Source organism: Puma concolor, chromosome A2 (genome assembly GCF_028749965.1).
Source record: "Puma concolor isolate L17-30 chromosome A2, mPumCon1.1.hap2, whole genome shotgun sequence".
Taxonomy (NCBI): domain Eukaryota; kingdom Metazoa; phylum Chordata; class Mammalia; order Carnivora; family Felidae; genus Puma; species Puma concolor.
In genome coordinates this window covers 38,653,691-38,672,096 of record NC_141668.1, presented here as the reverse complement: position 1 = coordinate 38,672,096, position 18,406 = coordinate 38,653,691, and the positions used below count along the sequence as shown (strand labels likewise).

At 41.6% G+C, this 18,406-nt stretch overlaps 1 protein-coding gene across 1 annotated transcript; it reads left to right on the top strand.

The window, feature by feature from the left end:
- The first annotated feature begins 24 nt into the window (after positions 1 to 24).
- LSMEM1 (leucine rich single-pass membrane protein 1) lies at positions 25 to 14,321 on the top strand. Its single transcript, XM_086692271.1, has 4 exons — positions 25 to 3,077; positions 7,308 to 7,436; positions 9,164 to 9,292; positions 13,709 to 14,321. Exons 2-4 carry the CDS (start codon positions 7,313 to 7,315, stop codon positions 13,837 to 13,839), a joined length of 384 nt encoding a protein of 127 aa, XP_086548397.1. The 5' UTR covers positions 25 to 3,077; positions 7,308 to 7,312; the 3' UTR covers positions 13,840 to 14,321.
- The last annotated feature ends 4,085 nt before the right edge of the window (positions 14,322 to 18,406 follow it).

Sequence of the window (18,406 nt, the reverse complement as noted above, 5' to 3'; positions counted from 1 at the left end):
GTTTTTCCTAGGGCCTTGGTTTCAGATTTCTAAGTAATATGCTTATACTGTTAACTAGTTCACTGTGTTTAGACATCTGACAGCTTCCTATTTGATAGATGATTTTTCCTTTTTCCTTTTTTCTCATTCTGGTATTTTTCCATTAAATTGGCATCGTTCGATTATAGTGACCATATCTCTATGTTCATTCCTGAATGAGTTGCCTGTGCTTCCTTTCCATTCTCAACATTTTGTGTTGGTTTTACATTTACATCACATCACTAATTCTTCCGAAACAGTCCCAAATATGTAAAACTTTTTAAGATCAATTTTTCACAGGGTCAAAGCCCAACCGTATACCTGTTTCAGTCTGAACTAATTTCTCTCTTATTCATGTATATATACAACTGTTTCTGAGACTTCATCTTCCTGGGATTTGTTTTCCTCTCTTGGGTTGGAGTCCACGTTTTCTGGACCCTGTGTCTTTGTTCTTAGATTACTTGATAGAGAACACTTCCTTCAGTGAAGGAATGGGTGCCTAGAGGCTCAATTACTTTGAGACTACTGCATGCCTGAAAGGTAATATGGCTTGGTATATAAAATTTTAGGTAGAAAATCAAATTCAGAATTTTGAAGACCTCGCTCTATTGTAATAAAACTTGTGATGTGCAATTTTTATTTCTTCGTTTTGTTATTGGAGGCACTTTAGAGTTGTAAAATTCAGCGATAACTGCTTTGGTGGGCCCTGACCCTGCCCAGCCTCCCTCACCTACCCTCTGCCCCCCCCCCCCCCCCCCAACAAAACCCACACATACACACTTTGTCCTGGAACTCCATGAAATAACTAGAACCGCTGAATTGAGCCTCTGGCTTTATTTCTTAAATCATTTATGGGGGGGGGTAGATTTCTATAACGCAGTTTTTCAATCTTTATGAAATCACCTGCCTGGATTTAGCTCCATACTTCATTCTTGCCTCCAATTCCTAAGCCCGCCTGAGTTCTGCCGTTCTACACATGCGGGTAACGACCACTCTCTTTTCCGTATTCAATACATTTGTTGGAATCTTGTTCAGTATTATTTCTTCCAATTTTCATTCTTGTGGTTTTCTAATTTTAATTCCTATTCTGCCTTTTTAATGGGGTTTTAGGAGGAAGAAGAGAGAAATGAGTTAATCTGTATATTAAATTTATGGATGGGTACATCATGAAATTTATGGATAGTTGCTAGACAAGGATTACTGGGGCTTCAATGTATAAAAATAATTGAGTTTTCTCAAAAGTAGCAAAATGGTATATGATAGTTCATATTATATGAACCAGTTCATTCCTTGGTTCTTGATTGATTCTTGCTGGTTTAAAGGAATTTAAAATGGTCCCTGCCTACTCAGTTCTTAATGTTTTGAGGCTCAAGCATTAATTTTGAAGCAACCAGCATCCATGATTCAAGGCTGTGATGGCATTTACTGAATTTCCCGGGAGTTGAATCTAGATATGGTAAAATAAGGTTTGAAATAAAAATCAAGAAATACTTAAAAGTGCCCCCAGATTATTTCAGATGAGAATACCTATTTTCTTCTTATGACTGAACTTTTCTTGATGTGATCTTTCAAGTATGTAATAGATAAAATGAGGTATGTATGTCATCTTTCTTTGCTTTCACGTGCTTCTCCAGAAGTCTAATTAATCGCAAGCCGTAAGAACTTTTCATCCCTTTCCCTGGTGTAAAATATGGTTGAATTCAGACTTTGGGGTAAGGAATTGCTTAGGCTACATTTTCCTCATCCCTGAAGGGGGACTGATAGGGTTGTAAGGTTACAGGAGTGAGAAAAACATACATAGTACATATTCAAAATGAGGCTGCTGTTTCTTCAGAGGTTTGATGCTTTGAGACTGATCAGGTAGCTAGGAGATTTATAAACAGGCTGATAGTATAATAGCAAACAAACATTTTCATTTTTCAAGAAATTTGGCATGGCTTTTTAATGTATAATGTACCTCTGAGGAGACAGTTACTAGTTATATTGCTTCCTCCGTGAACTGGTCCCCTGGTACAGATGAAGTTTAAGGAAATGGCATTCCTTTCCCCTAAATGTGGACTGAGGTCCATACTAAATATAAATGTAAAGAAAGTTCCGTGAAGCAAACATTTTCTGATTGACGTACAAACTGTTTCAAAGATCCACAGATGGGTCCATCTAGATGTGCAATGGAAGGTAGGTTTGGAAAGGACTGCGTATCTGATTACTGCCCAGCCCTTAGTGTCCTGCCAGGATAGTTTGTCCCTGGAGCCTGCGAATGGGACTCAGAGGATGGCCGTCCTCACTGTAGCTCCTCTCATGTACACCAGAGGGCAGACGCTCCTTGGCGTGCCTGTGAGGGAACCCCATGAGAGAAAGTCTGGCATTTCTGAGAAAGCGGATGCATAAAAACTCAGAATAAATAAAGGCTTTGAGTAGAAAGGGAAGTTGATGAGACACAGTGCTTCTCTCTTCCGCAGCGGGTCTGTAGTCATACAATCTCCCACTCGCAATCTTTTTTTGTAGCTTCTGGAAGCACTCGGAGTTCTCTGACGTGCCATCATCCCAGTTAGTATCACAACCTTTCTCTGTCGCTCTTTATTGCAGTCCTCTGGTTGGTCTGGAGTCCTGTCAGAATGGCAGCTCCGGTCCGCTACTGGATATTTATATATGGGAGCATACCATGGCAGAAGTGCTAGAAATGTGTCCGCTTACCCGGTCCCATCAGCCAAATAAGGACATTAACTTCGGTCCAATAACAACCTCAACTGTTACCAATTGAATCAAGGCATGGTGGCTTTTTCTTTTTAAAGCATAGTTTCAGTAATATAGTCACTAAAAATCTTAGACATTGCATAAAAAGTATTTGGAAATCTTACACTGCTTGGCTAAATTAACACTAAATATAGACCGACATCATGCCGGGGTTTATGGGCCTTGTAGGAGCACCCGTTCGCTGAAGGAAGGCAAAGACAGGACTACAGAATTCATAGAAAGTTTTACTGTAGTTGCTTCTGAATAGTATTTTTTTTTCTTTCTTTTCTTTTCTGGTAACCTAGCAGTCAAAGCTCACATTTTTTGTAAGTAATTTGCATGCTATTACTCTACCGACACCGAATTATGATTCTTGAGGCTGGGATGTTTTTTGTTGCATGTGCTCTGTGCTTTAAACTTTTGATAGAAATGATTTAGACTTGATTTAAAAAATTAATTCCTGAATGTGAAGAGGCACTGACTCTGAAATGGAATTAAAGAACAAATTACCATGACTCACTCAATAAAGCTTCCTATTAGCTTTGAATTAAACCCTATTATAACAATTTGGATTTTGTGGCAAGCAATACCGGTGTGTCATTTCTGTGCTTTGATATCGAGCACCCAGGGGAAAAAATAAAGAGCAAAGCAATTTTTCATAGACAACTATTTTGTCGGAATATTTATTTGTAGCTGGTTAAAGAATTCTTAAATGATAAAAAGAGCTGTGAGCATGATCTAAGCTGGAGGAAAATGAAATTACTTACGTGTTTCAGTGCAAGGGATTAGAAAAGGCCCCGTTAAAAGGATACGGCTTTGGTCAATCTTAGAATAGTGAGCAAATTTGCACACCAGAGTTAGGGAGGAGGGTTGAGCTACTGTAATGCAGAATTTAGTAACACTTTGGCTTCTCCAGCCCTGCTGGTTGTTCCCAGGTACCCTTATATGGAGATGCCAGAGATAGCAACAACTGGTGTCAACAACAGTGGGTCCTGGCTTCAGGGCCATGTGATCCTGGATCCATTTACTCACGGAGTCATTTATAGGCTCTTGGTGGCCATGAACCACAGACACCCAATCCCGTTTTCTTTGCTAGTTATTTTTCGTTTGCATGTTGTAGTTCATTTAAAAGTACATGAAAATGGCACCTATTTATATTATGACTTTACCCTGAGGAAGAAATTTACTTTCAGGGCACCCTCATAGCTGACTCTAAGTTGTTGCCTCAGTGATTTTGGATTTGTTGTTGCACTGAATCACCTTTTTCAGTGAGTAGCAAGGCTAATCATTTGGAGATTTAATTAGCTGTGCTGCTCCTAGGTTAGTGTTTGTGGCTATGATTTTCTAGTTGTTCCTCCACTTTGTAACCGTTGATTAAGCTCCAGTATGAGATTTGAGCAATAGCAATTCCATTCCTAAAGGGGAAGCTAAGGCTTAAGGACGTTGAGTCAGAGATCCAAAAATGAACCACGTGCCAGTCACCACACCTAAAATAGAAGCCATGGCTGGAATGATGATTCTATGATGTGACATACAAACCTTTATTGCTCATCAACTATTAGTACTTGGGATAATAAAGTATAAGAGATGATAAAATACAAAGCATTTCTGGAAGAGTAGAATCTGTGACCATGCATCAGTCATTACTTATGATTTTATCTGTGAAAGGATAAGACTTGATTGATCTCTAAGACTCCTTTATTTTATATGCTGCTGCTGCTTTTTAAAAAATGATCACTTCATGTCATTCCCTTAGGACTATTCCATGAAGTATATTTGGAATTCAGTAATATCAATATCAATGCTTCAGTGATGTCTAATCTAAAATACTCTGAGAATTACATATTTTTGTTAATTAAAATTTCAGGATACCTGGAACACCTTGTTTAGTTATTAGCTTTGACTGATAAAAAGTTTAATTAGTCCATGTTTTTCTTAGGGTTTCAGGAGCATATTTTTTACAAGTACTAGTGGGTTTTAGGTATGACTGGGGAATTCCTGGTTTTTAATGTTTCAGGATGCAGTTTACCCTGTTTAGTAAATGGCTGATCCTTTTTCACATCTGTAGGTGTTCGCAACTTTTTTTTTTTCTGAATTTGTTTTCTCCTAACTCTATCTTTCTTCATTTTGCAACTGCTATTAAAGGAAAGATTTTTAATGTTAACAGGAAGTAAACAGTGTGTTGCTTCATATAAATGAAGGCACAAAGTTTATTGACTTTACCAGAGTCCAGATAGATATCACATGAGGATTTTTATCCTCAGTTTCTTTCTGTCATTGCATTTATTATTAACTGCCTCAAATTCTTTTGTAAATGGTGAGCTTCAAATCGTAAATAAAATATTTTAGTTGTTCCAACTTAACGTAAGTCATGGCTTATACATTTGACACTGAGTATTTGAAGAATAGGATTGGTGCCCACCCTGAGGAGTTCTAAGGCAACCAGGCAAGTCAAAGATATAAGCAGTAAATGTTGTAAAATAGCATGTGTGTTCTGATGGAAGAAGGTACCGCATCCAGCAAAAGCACAAAGGAAAGGCAGGTTGATTCTTCGAGAGATGAGGTTTGAGCCAAGTCTTGAAAGAGGGTTAGGGAGGCACCTGCGTGGCTCAGTTGGTTAAGTGTCTGACCTCAGCTCAGGTCATGATCTCGCGGTCCATGAGTTCGAGCTCTGCATCAGGGTCTGTGCTGACAGCTTGAAGTCTGGAGCCTGCTTTGGATTCTGTGTCTCCCTCTCTCTCTGCCTCTCCCCCACTCAGGCTCTGTCTCTCAAAAATGAGTAAGCATTAAAAAATAAAAGAAGAAGAGGGTGAGGGAGGGATGTGGAGAGGAAATGGAAGACACAGTGAACTCTGAAGCAAGAGGTCTGCTTCCGGCTAGCTCTGCCTCTAAGTAAATGTGTGGTGTTGGGCATTCACCAGCTGAGCATCCATTTCCTCCTCTGTGGGAAGGAGGGGGCCAGACTAGAGCGTGTCTACAGTCCCTTTCACATCAAAAAGTCCCTATGTCACCATTGGACTCATTTTATGAAGAGAGATCACCATGAAAGAGACAGTTTTGATGGTAATTTGAATTTGTCTTCCTAGAGCCCTTTATTTCATGTAATTAAAAGGGCACACGTTCTCTGTTGTGCTAGAAGAGACCTAATAAAACAGACTTTATAAATAAACCCATTCGGGCTTTTCAGGTTTGCTGGAAGTGCTGTCATCAGAAAATATTACCTTAAATGTCAACCTCAGTTTTAAAATTCTTTACTATGGAAGTGGCCTCCATCTAAGGAAATTCGGAGGAAAGAGCCCTCAGACGTCCCAGAGTTTAGCCTCCAACCCGCTGCACGGTTCCTCTTTATAGCACCCTAGCCTGCGAAGATTTTGCTCTTGAGGACTCCCTGCCAGCATCTAATGGCTGAAGAATACATGTAAGGTGGAGACTCATATATACCATATTGAGCGAGAATGTAAAAATTGCAGTTATGTTTTAAAGCCTCATGCAATTAGGATGGTTTGTGGTAATATTCTCTTGCCCTCTCACAATCTGTCTTTGGGCCACAGGCCGACTAGCTTAGTTTTACCTTTCCATATGTTTATACGTAGTTTTCTTGTCCAAAGGATTTGAGGCACCTCACCAATGAGGCATCTCACGGGCCTGGAACCCATGAACTGTGAGATCATGACCTGAGCTGAAGTCGGATATTTAACTGACTGAGCCACCCAGGTTCCCCTAATTTTGTAATTTATTTTAAAATAGTTTTCTTGGGGCGCCTGGGTGGCTCAGTCGGTTGGGCGGCCGACTTGAGCTCAGGTCATGATCTCATGGTCTGTGAGTTCAAGCCCCGCGTCGGGCTCTGTGCTGACAGCTCAGAGCCTGGAGCCTGTTTCGGATTCTGTGTCTCCCTCTCTCTGACCCTCCCCCGTACATGCTCTGTCTCTCTCTGTCTCAGAAATAAATGTTTAAAAAAAAAAAAATAGTTTTCTTGCGGCACCTCAGTGAGCTTGGGCAGCTCAATCAGTTAAGCAACCTACTTCAGCCGTAGTCACGATTTCATGGTTTCACTCTTCATGAGTTTGAGCCCCGAATCGGGCTCCACCCTGTCTGCACAGAGCTTTCTTAGGATTCTCTCTCTCCATTCTCTGCCCCTCTCCAACTCATGCTCATGTGCTCTCTCTCTCTCAAAATGAATAAATAAAAACTTAAAAAAATTAATGAAATAAAATAAATTACAAAATTAAAAAGCAGGCTCAGGGAAAAGAGCGAGAATTAAGAAATCTGAGGAGAAGGAAAGAGGATATTCAGATAAGCAGGGTATAAAGGGCTCAAATTGGGTGTCACAATTGAGTCTGAGCTTCCTGGCAAGCCAAGCAAAAAGAATAGGTACAATGTTGTCCCCAAAGGGAAATATTTTCTTCTGGACAAGCACAGCTTTTCTAGACCTTCAGCTGGAAATAATGCATGTGGGTGGCTCTTTCCGTGCCTGTCCAGCTTCCTGTGGCCTCTGATTGTTGTGCAGTGGGGCTCCCAGAGCCGGCCTTCTGTCTAGTGTCAGTGTTTTCTTCCAGGAACTATGAATCATTCCCAGGACACCAGCTCTCAAGGCATGCCTGAAGACCGAAAGCTTTATATTGTGGATTCCATAAATGACTTAAACAGACTGACCCTCTGTCCTGCTGGCTCACAGCATCTGCTCCGTATGTGTGCCTCCCAGGCTTTCTGGCTCTTCCTGGCTTCTGGGCCCCCTAAAAATAGTAAAGGCTAGTCTGGACCTGTGGGTGTGGTGGGTGGCAGGGTGGGCATTAGGAACAGCTCAGTGCTGGAAATGCTTTTTATTATTAGTCAACTTTTGTGTTAGTTCTCTTAATATTTGACAGGCTTATGGGCTTTCTTGGGTCCTAAGCAAGATTTGGAATGTGTCTTCAAGAGTTCTGAGAAGTTTCTGTGGAGTGTTTCTCCCTGGAAAGGGCAGGGAAACTGCAGTGCTGGTCTTCCAAGAGGTTTGCTCATCCCTCTTGGCTGCTGTCGTGCCTTCCAGAGACCACGGCCAGGTCACAGTGGTGCCCACTTTCCTGGAGAAGTCTTACTTTGTAGTGCATTGCTGAGAAAATACTCCACACATTCATCCAGATTTCAAGAAGTCATTAAATTTTGGGGGGGCGTGAAGTCAACTTCATTTTCTACTTAAAAATCACAAATGGTCCCAATTAAGGGGTTAAAAAAGGAGGAGAAAACAAAAATCCTCTAAATACTAAATGTGTACTTTGTTCCCTAAATATTGTGAACAAGCTCTCTCAGATCATTTTGAGCCCCATTTTTCCAGCTTCAACTCGGACTTTCAAACACAGGCCTTAATTTTCTACTAGTCGTTTGTTCCATTCCCATTCTAAACTCAGGTAATTCCAAATTTATATCTATTATTCCCCTTCTAAATCCTAACTGAGGTCTTGCTTTTTTCTTCATTATAATGGGTTCAGACTTTCACCTGCTTCTACTGCAGTCAAGTCTCCACAGGAATAGGTATTTGGGTACCAGCTTATGCCATTGCTTTGATTAGGAAGCAAAAGTTGTTGCGGGGTGACGCATGATGTATTTACACGGCCCAGGACCTAAGCCACCCACCTAGCTATTATCAAGTAGCACAGTGTGTGGGACTGATGCAAAGTAGGACAGAATACAGAAAGGAAGTTAATGGTCTCCATGACCCCAAGTTCCTATAGTGCTTATTTAATTTAATTTGGGTGTTCCTAGGCAAACAGGCCTTACAAAATGATGGCCAAATGCAGACACTTCATGCTTTAGCTGCTTTATAAGCATAGTTGCAGTCTCAGTGTAATTGCCCAACATTTAAAAGAACCTTTTTTGCCAAGCAGGTTCATCCCAAAGACAGCTCTGAGAAACCCAGATACATCGGGGCCATTTTTCTATTTAAATGGATGTCAGCTTAACTTACTCCTATGGTGAAAGGCATTTCTGGGAGATACCCTAGAGCATTCAGCCTTCCACTCAGCATAGGTGTCCCAGCCAGTTGTATTTTACTCCCCTGTCACTTCAGAAAGAGGGCAATACAGTCTCCATCACTCTGAAAGCTTAACACACATATCTTCTCCCAGCCATCCAAAGAAAACCCACGTCCTGCCTCTTCAGTATTAACACCATCTTCAAAGAACTTTCCAAGGAGAGTGCTAAACCCTGCTTATTTTTTTGACTACCAAGGATGAAGAAGGTAAAAAATTCACAAAGAGAACCAAAGACATAAGTCCAAAGACATTCCTATGACTTAAGTCACTTTCCAGGGTGATCACAGGGAAAAACGGGTGTATCCCTTACTCGGGTCTTTAATAGTGGGGGACTTTTCAGTTCTGCTGGCAAGGTGGATCCTGAGGAGTTTTTGTCATAGGTATTTTTGTTTGTTTCATGTTAGCTCTCCAGGAGAAAATCCCAGACGTTGGCACTAACTCAGGAAACGGAAGTCACAGTCTATTTTTTATGGGGTTGATAATTGTTCTGATTGTCAGTCTGGCACTGGTTTCCTTCGTGATCTTTCTAATAGGTAAGTACCACTGACACGTTCTCATTTCTTAAATGCTCTTACTTTGTTGCTGGTTGTTTAACTTTGCACCTGTGAGGAGTCCATGCTTTTTGGCAATCACTGCTACACTGGAAAGACAGACGGCAAGTGCCTGACCCTGTGATTCTGGGGACGTAAGCCCACAGTGCCACAAGTTCACGAACAAGGACATTAAATATTTCTATAATTTTCTTTTCTTTTTTTTTTAAAGTTTATTTATTTATTTTTAGAGAGTGAGAGTGAGAGAGCGAGCAAATGCAAGCACATTAGTGGGGGAGGGGCAGAGAGAGAGGGAGAGATAGGATCCCAGGCTGACAAAGCAGAGCCTGACATGAGATCACCACCTAGGCCAAAATCAAGGGTCAGATGCTGAACTGACTGAGCCACCCAGGCGTCTCTATAACTTTCCTTTCTTACTTGGGAGTCCCTGGCTGTCAAATGTTGATTCTAGTTTTTCTTAATCCAGTACGTAATTGCTCCATTAATTCAGGTCTCTACCATAGAGTCACATTCAGGTTTCAAACTCCTTCCCAGGTTTTCTCACTTCCCAGAAATCTATTGGAAGCACTGAGGGCTTGTGCAAGGTCCCAGAGGCTGTGTTGGGGAGGTGATGAGGCCGCCTCTTTCCTGTTTGACACTCCCCCGGGCTGTATGACGACCTGCCCTCCCTGCTCTCAGTCTGGGCCTGACCTCTGCCATTGAGTGGTGGATGGGCTGTCCCACATGGCGAGACCCCCCAGGCCTCAGGGCCACTCTCCTCTCTGCCTTGGCAGGGGCAGGGTGCTGTCCTTTCCTTCTGTGGGTTGCCCTCTCCCCTCAAGCCCATCAGTTCTCTCTCTCAGCTAACCTCTGTGGGCCATTATCTGGATTTATTTCAGCTTCCTGCTGCCCTGAACCACGCCTTTTCCCCTGGGTCCTGAGAACCATCGTTTATTTCTTCTGCCCTTTCCTGCTTTGCAGGCCCTGTAGCCTTCAAAAATCTTCAATGAGAAGTGGAGCCCATGTCTTTGGAAGGCCTTTAATTTAAATTCATTCAGGATTAAAGGACGTAGTGGTGGTGATGATGGGGGGAGACAGGTGGGCAGGGGGTGTGGCTCTTTTACAGCCTCAGACCCCTTCTCTTCCCCAAACTTCCCCAAACCTGGGGTCAGGGCAGGTGGGGAGGTGGGATATTTAACTGCTTCTCTCTGGCCCAGTCCATGCCCTCTCCAACTTAAAAGCTTCAATGGGAACTATCCTTACAATAATGGTGCCCTTGTCTCTGACTGTCCATTGGATGTGGGTTGTTCCTGAATCTTCAGGGCCAGAAAAAGCCCATGCATTACTCTGAATTCTGAAATGTTATACCAACAAAAATTAATGCTCCAAATATCATTCTGCCACACCCATCTGGGGTAATGACTGAGTTAAACTAGCAGGAAATTTTAGATATCCCTATCGGCAGGAGAGCCACCCAAAGGAACTTCTCTCTTCTGTGGAGCGACGGGTAATGAGGTTAAAGGTAATGATGATAAGAAGTGCTATATATCGAGCACTCATTTTCCCAGGCACTGTGCTAAGTAACACCTGATGTCTGTTTGCTCACAACCTCGTAACAACTCTAGGTCGTACAATCTACTATTATTCTGGTTTTACCGATGCTGACACTGAGGCTTCGGTTAATCACCGTGCCTGAGGTCCACAACTAATAAGTGCCGAATCAGGGCCCAAAGACACTCCTGCCTGACTTCAAAGAGCATGCACTTTATTACTGTCATTATACCCCTCCTGTATAAATATGATTTATGTTATATTTGCTGCTGGTGTTTTATGTTGAGAGCAAAGTCATACGAAGAAAGAGAAAGAAGATATGAACAAAAAAGAATGTCTTTTTTTAAATTTTTATTCTATTTATTTATTTTTTTTTAATTTTTTTTCAACGTTTTTTATTTATTTTTGGGACAGAGAGAGAGAGACAGAGCATGAACGGGGGAGGGGCAGAGAGAATCGGAAACAGGCTCCAGGCTCCGAGCCATCAGCCCAGAGCCCGACGCGGGGCTCGAACTCACGGACCGCGAGATCGTGACCTGGCTGAAGTCGGACGCTCAACCGACTGCGCCACCCAGGCGCCCCTAAATTTTTATTTTTTAACGTTTTATTTATTTTTGAGACAGGGAGAGACAGAGCATGAACAGGGGAGGGTCAGAGAGAGGGCAACACAGAATCTGAAACAGGCTCCAGGCTCTGAGCTGTCAGCACAGAGCCCGATGCGGGGCTTGAACTCACGGACCATGAGATCATGACCTGAGCCAAAGTCGGCCGCTCAACCGACTGAGCCACCCAGGTGCCCCAAGAAGAATGTCTTTCTTTGGGCTATTGCTCTGTGCCAGATACATAAATTCATTATCTTACATCTTTACCTCTTAAGATAGTATTTAGTATTTCTATTTTATTGACGCAAGACTAAGACCTAGAAATGTACCTCTCCATGTGTACCCTGCTAATCAGAGGCAGAACCAAGATTCAAACCCTGACCTGTCTGGCTCCAAAGCTTCCCTGCCCTCCATTGCCTATATTGAAGAAATAAAACAAGGACTTCCTGTGGTTTTCAGACAAACCTTAACTCAACTTCAGAGTGGAGTTGGCACAGGCCTCTGGAAATGAACTTGGCCTGTGCTCATCTTTTTTTTTTTTTAATTTTTTTTTTCAACGTTTATTTATTTTTGGGACAGAGAGAGACAGAGCATGAACGGGCGAGAGGCAGAGGGAGAGGGAGACACAGAATCGGAAACAGGCTCCAGGCTCTGAGCCATCAGCCCAGAGCCCGACGCGGGGCTCGAACTCACGGACCGCGAGATCGTGACCTGGCTGAAGTCGGACGCTTAACCGACTGCGCCACCCAGGCGCCCCGGCCTGTGCTCATCTTTAACAAAGAAACCATTTTGCTCTCAGTGGGATTTAGTGCAATTTGTAGTCTTTTCACTGACGTGAAAGAACCTGTATTCTTTATAACTGGTATTTTTATGTAAGAGGGAATAGACTTATTTTATACTTGCTTGATTACATTCTTATTAAACCATTGGACCTTATGTTTTTGTCATAATCTCTGTCCTAAAAAGGAATAATGGGCTACAAGAGTAGATTACTATACATGCCTCTGGTAACAAATTCTAGTGGCCAAGCAGTCTATTCCAGAGAATACTAGGTTCCTGGGATGTTGTTGTTGCCTGAGGGAAGAAGGATTCTATGGTCAAAGGAGTTTGATAATTGCTGAGTTAGATAATGCTCAAATTGTTTTTTTTTACTTCTTGTGAGTTTCCAAGAGGCAGATCAGTGCAAAATTTTTCTCTAACATTTTTGCACATGGAACTCTTTTTCTTTTTTGGAATTTAATTTGGAATCAGTGTGTCGTGGAACACCCTCAAGCCAGCCCGGCTGCTGCTTCCTTCTCTGTTTGACTTATGTTCTACTAGGAGTTTCCCAAGAGGGGAAAGGATATTATGTGTTATGAATTTACTTCAGTTTCACATTTTTCCCCAGAAGCAAGTGATTTTTCTGCCTGGCTCTGTAGTTAATCTCAATTAAGATCCTTCCTTCATGTCTTAGACCATAATTCATCCAGCATAGTTTTGCAGACATGGGGAAGAAGCAGCTTCTGGGCAACCATTTGTCCCAAGCCTGGAAGGGGAAGCTCTTCTATCTAGTTTACTTTCCCACATTAGTTTATCCACTAAGCCTCGTGGCATGCTACCAGCAACATTAGTTGGGGAAAAAAAACTTGCTTAAAATGGAAATAATAAGAAGCTCAAATATTAAGTATGGATTTTTTTGCTGCATTTCCTGGAAATTTTAACCTCTGATGAGTATGGAGTAAACTCCATAGCTTATTTTATTGCCAAGGGTTCTGTTTATTTTGAAAATACAGTCTCTGTTCTTAGGATGGTCTGAGGGGAATTACTACATGTTCATTTATGGGCTGGTAATTCAGAACCAGCAGAGCTATGTTAAAATAGGCTGAAACCCAGAAAACCTAATTTCCCAATGAGGAGCCACAAACCTCTGGAGAAGAGCGCTCTAAGAAGACGATGTAACAATCACTTCTCTGATATGCTCCCAATGAGACTAGCTGGTGGTTTCCTTTGGTGGCTCACAGTGAAGTTTCTCAGCCAAAAATCTGTGTGGAGCTGCCAAAGGTAGTCGAGGCTGGGCCCAATAAATTGTAAAAGTAATGCACTTTGGCAGACAGCTTTAGTCTTCGGCGATTTCTCTCTCGGGCTTGTGGCCTGCGTGGGTTATTGGAGCAGGGGACTTGCCAAGGGGGCCTTTCAGCACTTGGCTAAGCACCAACACAAGGCACTAGCGGGTCCCGACGGAACACATTGGCTATCAATGTAACACAGTCTGTTTTCTGTTTTGAAGTTCAAACTGGAAACAAGATGGATGATGTGTCGAGAAGACTAACAGCTGAGGGAAAGGACATAGACGATCTTAAGAAAATCAACAGCATGATCGTAAAGCGACTCAATCAACTGGACGCGGAACAAAACTAAAGAAATGAGCGTCTAAAAGCAGCCGCCAGCACCTGAGCTTCACGCTTTATTGGGTGTGCACGGGCTTATGAACTGAGCATGCGCATTTCTGCAGGCAACAGACCATCTGGTTAGTGATCCCAACCCTGGGGCGAAGTTAATGCTGTAGGGTTGGGAGCGACTCCAAGGCAAAGGGGTTTGGGTATAGCAACCAGAAAAAGGGCTCGTTGTATGCTGTGTCCTTCTGCTTTATTGGGGTTAAGGGTGGCTGTTATGGAGGAGAACCAATAGTAAGCCAGAGAATTTGGCTCTGTACATACAACTTCTCTTACAAAAGGAGCTTTCATCACCAGAACAAGTTCCCTGTGCCAGTGAGGTTCATGGTGCCTCGTGCATCTTTATGAATTCCTGTGACAGCCTCATGGTTTCATTGAAGTATTTGTTTTCAAGGGAACCAGGTGTTAACTCTTTTCAATAAAAGAAAATTTGCTCAGGTGATTAAACTTTGACTCTTATTTCCCCAGGGACAGGGGGTGGGTGGATTTCAGAGCTAGTTGCCTTCTGGTATTCGCTAGCAGTAGTTATATGTGTAATGGTAGGGTGGGGGCCAAAAGAGAGAGACTAATGTATTCAACTAATGTTTATTGAGCTCTTACTGTGTGCAAACCATCTACTTTAGAAGAACTTCTGTTCGATTTGGGAACAAACAGAATGTATTGTTATATATAAATTATATAAGCTTAGTTGGCTTCCTTTCTCATGAAAAAAAAAATTCCTTCAATGTTCTGCTGATTAATTTTGAAGAAACCTGATAGGTTTGTGGTCGTTACTAAACTATAGTAGGAAATTGTATATTTGGAATATTTGGAACCTGCTCTGTTTTAGCACAAAAGGTAATGTATACAGTTTATGATCTAAGACATGGTGTGATATAAATAAGCTTAAAAAAGTAAATGAGGGCGCCTGGGTGGCGCAGTCGGTTAAGCGTCCGACTTCAGCCAGGTCACGATCTCACGGTCTGTGAGTTCGAGCCCCGCGTCAGGCTCTGGGCTGATGGCTCAGAGCCTGGAGCCTGTTTCTGATTCTGTGTCTCCCTCTCTCTCTGCCCCTCCCCCATTCATGCTCTATCTCTCTCTGTCCCAAAAAAATAAATAAACGTTGAAAAAAAAATTTTTTTTAAAAAGTAAATGAATTTTGGGACCCCTGGGTGGCTCAGTAAGTTAAGCATCTGACTCTTGATTTTGGCTCAGGTCATGATTCCAGCGTCTTGAGATCAAGCCCTGCGTTGGACTCTTCATTGAGCATGGAGTCTATTTGGGATTTTCACTCTCTCTCTCTCTCTAATAATAATAATAATAATAATAATAATAATAATAATAAATAATTGACCACAAAAATCACAGTGTTAGAAAATCTTTTATATAATACAAATATATTGCACAAGTTTATTGATGAATGTATTGTGATTCTGTCATTTTCGGTTGGTCAAAGACCTGTCAGTTGACCCCCAAGTTAAAAACATACACATACATACATTTTATAACACTAAATAATTAATCAAATAACACAAGACATTTTACTTACACATTTTTGCACTCAAAAACGTTTGTCCTGGATACTCACTTTCTTAAATTGATAAATACTATATAGGCTATGTTAATAATCTAAAATTTGTGTTCACTGGGAAATCCTTATTGAATTGTTGATGGGTTGTAGCAAAATAATTTATCAGGATTTGTTGTAACATTATTGTAGAAATGACAGAAGAAGTGAAGCAACAACTTTTTAAAACTTTACCCATTTCTGGGGAGCATAGGTGGCTCAGTTGGTTAAGCATTTGACTCTTGATTTCGGCTCAGGTCATGATCCCACAGTCATAAGATTGAGCCCTGCCTGGGGCTCTGTGCTGAGAGCACAGCTTGAAATTCTGTCTCTATCCCTCTCTCTCTGTCCCTCACCCACTCACACTCATGCAAATACTCTCTCTCTCAAAATAAATAAGCATTATATATATATACATATATATGTGTATATATATATGTACTGTGTGCAAACCATATATATATATATATATATATATATATATATATATATATATGCCCATTTCTTTCCTGGAATCTGTTTGCACTCGTTACGTTTTTTTTTTTTTCTTTCAATTTACAGTGGGTGTATTTTGTGCCCAGTAACAAATGATCTTCATTCCAATAAATTTATAATTTTCATAGCATGAAGTAGGGTCTCATAAATCATTTCACCTGTCTTTTGTGGCTCTGTTCTTTGGAATCTGCACTGTCCTGTCTATACAACATAGACGGATGGAGCCATGGCCACAGCCTGGAAAACTCCAGTCACCAGAGCTCTTGATATTTGGACTCACAGATTAACAATTTCCATTGACCCTCTTTTTTTTTTTAATTTTTTAAAATGTTTATTCATTTTTTGAGAGAGAGAGAGAGAGAGAGAGAGAGAGACAGAGACAGAGAATGAGTGGGGTAGGGGCAGAGAGAGAGGGAGACACAGAATCCGAAGCAGGCTCCAGGCTCTGAGCTGTCAGCACAGAGCCTAGACATGGGGCTCGAACTCATGAACCCCGAGATCATGACTTGGCCGAAGTCAGACGCTTAACAGAATGAACTACCCAGGCGCCCCCCCCCCACCCCGCCCCTCATTGACCCTGTTTTGAAACGTTGGGTGGCTATTAGTCCACATGTAGGCTTTTTTTTTTTTCCCCTTCAGCACAGGGATTTTAATTTGCCATAAAGGCTGTTACTGGAACAACTAGCAAAATCTGAATAAGGTTTGTAGATTAGATAATAATATTAGATAATAGTATTATGTCAATGTTCATTTCCTGATTTTAATAATTATATCATGATTATGTAAGAGACTGGCCTGTTTTTAAGAAACATAGATGGAAGCATTTAAGGACAAAGGGACATCATGTCTTCAAACCCAAAAAGGTTCAGAAAGGTGTGCGTGTGTGTGTGTATAAAATAACCATGGTACATGTTAACATTTGGAGAATTTTTTAAATGAAACTTTTTTCTTTCTTTTTCAACAGCTTTCTTGAGCTATCATTGACATATAAAAATTGTACGTATTTAAGGTATACAACTTGATGTTTTTAAAAAAAAATTTTTTTCAACATTTTTATTTATTTTTGGGACAGACAGAGACAGAGCATGAACGGGGGAGGGGCAGAGAGAGAGGGAGACACAGAATCGGAAACAGGCTCCAGGCTCCGAGCCATCAGCCCAGAGCTTGACGCGGGGCTCGAACTCACAGACCGCGAGATCGTGACCTGGCTGAAGTCGGACGCTTAACCGACTGCGCCACCCAGGTGCCCCAACAACTTGATGTTTTGATATATGTATGCATTGTTCAATGAGCACCGCAATTAAGCTAATTAACATATTCATCACCTGTATAGTCACCATCTGTGAATTGGGGGCAGATTTGGGGGGGGTGAGAATATTTAAAATCTATCCTCTTAACAAATTTCAGGTATACAATACAGTTTTGTTGATTGTCATCACCATGCTGGACATAAGGTCTTGAGAACGTATTCATCTTGCATTACTGAAACTTGGTACCCTGTGCCTACGTAGCAGTCAAATATGGCAGCTGGGACAGGGGCTGGGGAGCCCAGCTTCCTGGTTCAAATTCTGCTGCCACTATTTACCATGAGTTTGGGAAAATTAACCTCTGATTCTTTATCAACAAAATTGGATAATTATAAAATCTATTTCTTAGTAGTGTTGGGAGGCTTAAAAGAGATGGTAAAGGACTTAAAGCTATCGGAAAGAAAGCAACTACTAGCTGTTACTGTAATTATTACTAATGTTAAAAGTAGTAAGTATGGTATAGTGATAATAACCCACTACAATTAAACCTCTACATTAAATCTTTGGTTCTTAAAGCCAAAATACTTTTTTCTGCTGCACTCTTTAAGACCATAGCATCCTTATCTCATCTGGCCCATCTGATAAGGTAAGAGCTTTTTAGCAAAAAACTTACTATGCTATAAGAGGTGATCAATAAACGCAGGAGGGTTTATTGTTTACCAAATAAGCTAGTCTGAAGAACGTAAGGATCCACATTTGCCTACCTGAGTTGAAGCCAGAAATCTGTCTGTCCTGCACTAATAACCTGCCCACAAGATTCAATGGCAGGAGGGAGCTGGTACACTAATGTGAGGCAAAGCAGAACAAAAAGAAACAGAAGAGACAGCTGATCTGAGACCTGCCATGATAGGAAAAGAACATTTTGTATCATTCTTTAGACTCTATATGTGTTCACAAGAGGCTAAGAGAGAAGTTTTTTTCCTGACCGTGGGCTCTACTGTGATGGAAGGATTATGCACATCTTCTGCCCCCAGGGCCATGCACTTTATATTTCACCTTCCTATACCCCTCAAATTGTTCTACATTGACAACCACCTGCAGGTGAGCCTGGCTCAGCCCTTCCCACCACACACTGCTGTTCACACCTGGAGGCCACTGGGGCACAGAGTAACCTGGAACCAGGAGGCCCCAGCTTCCCAGTGTGGCTGCTGAGCTGCAATTGAGAGGACACACATTACTGATTT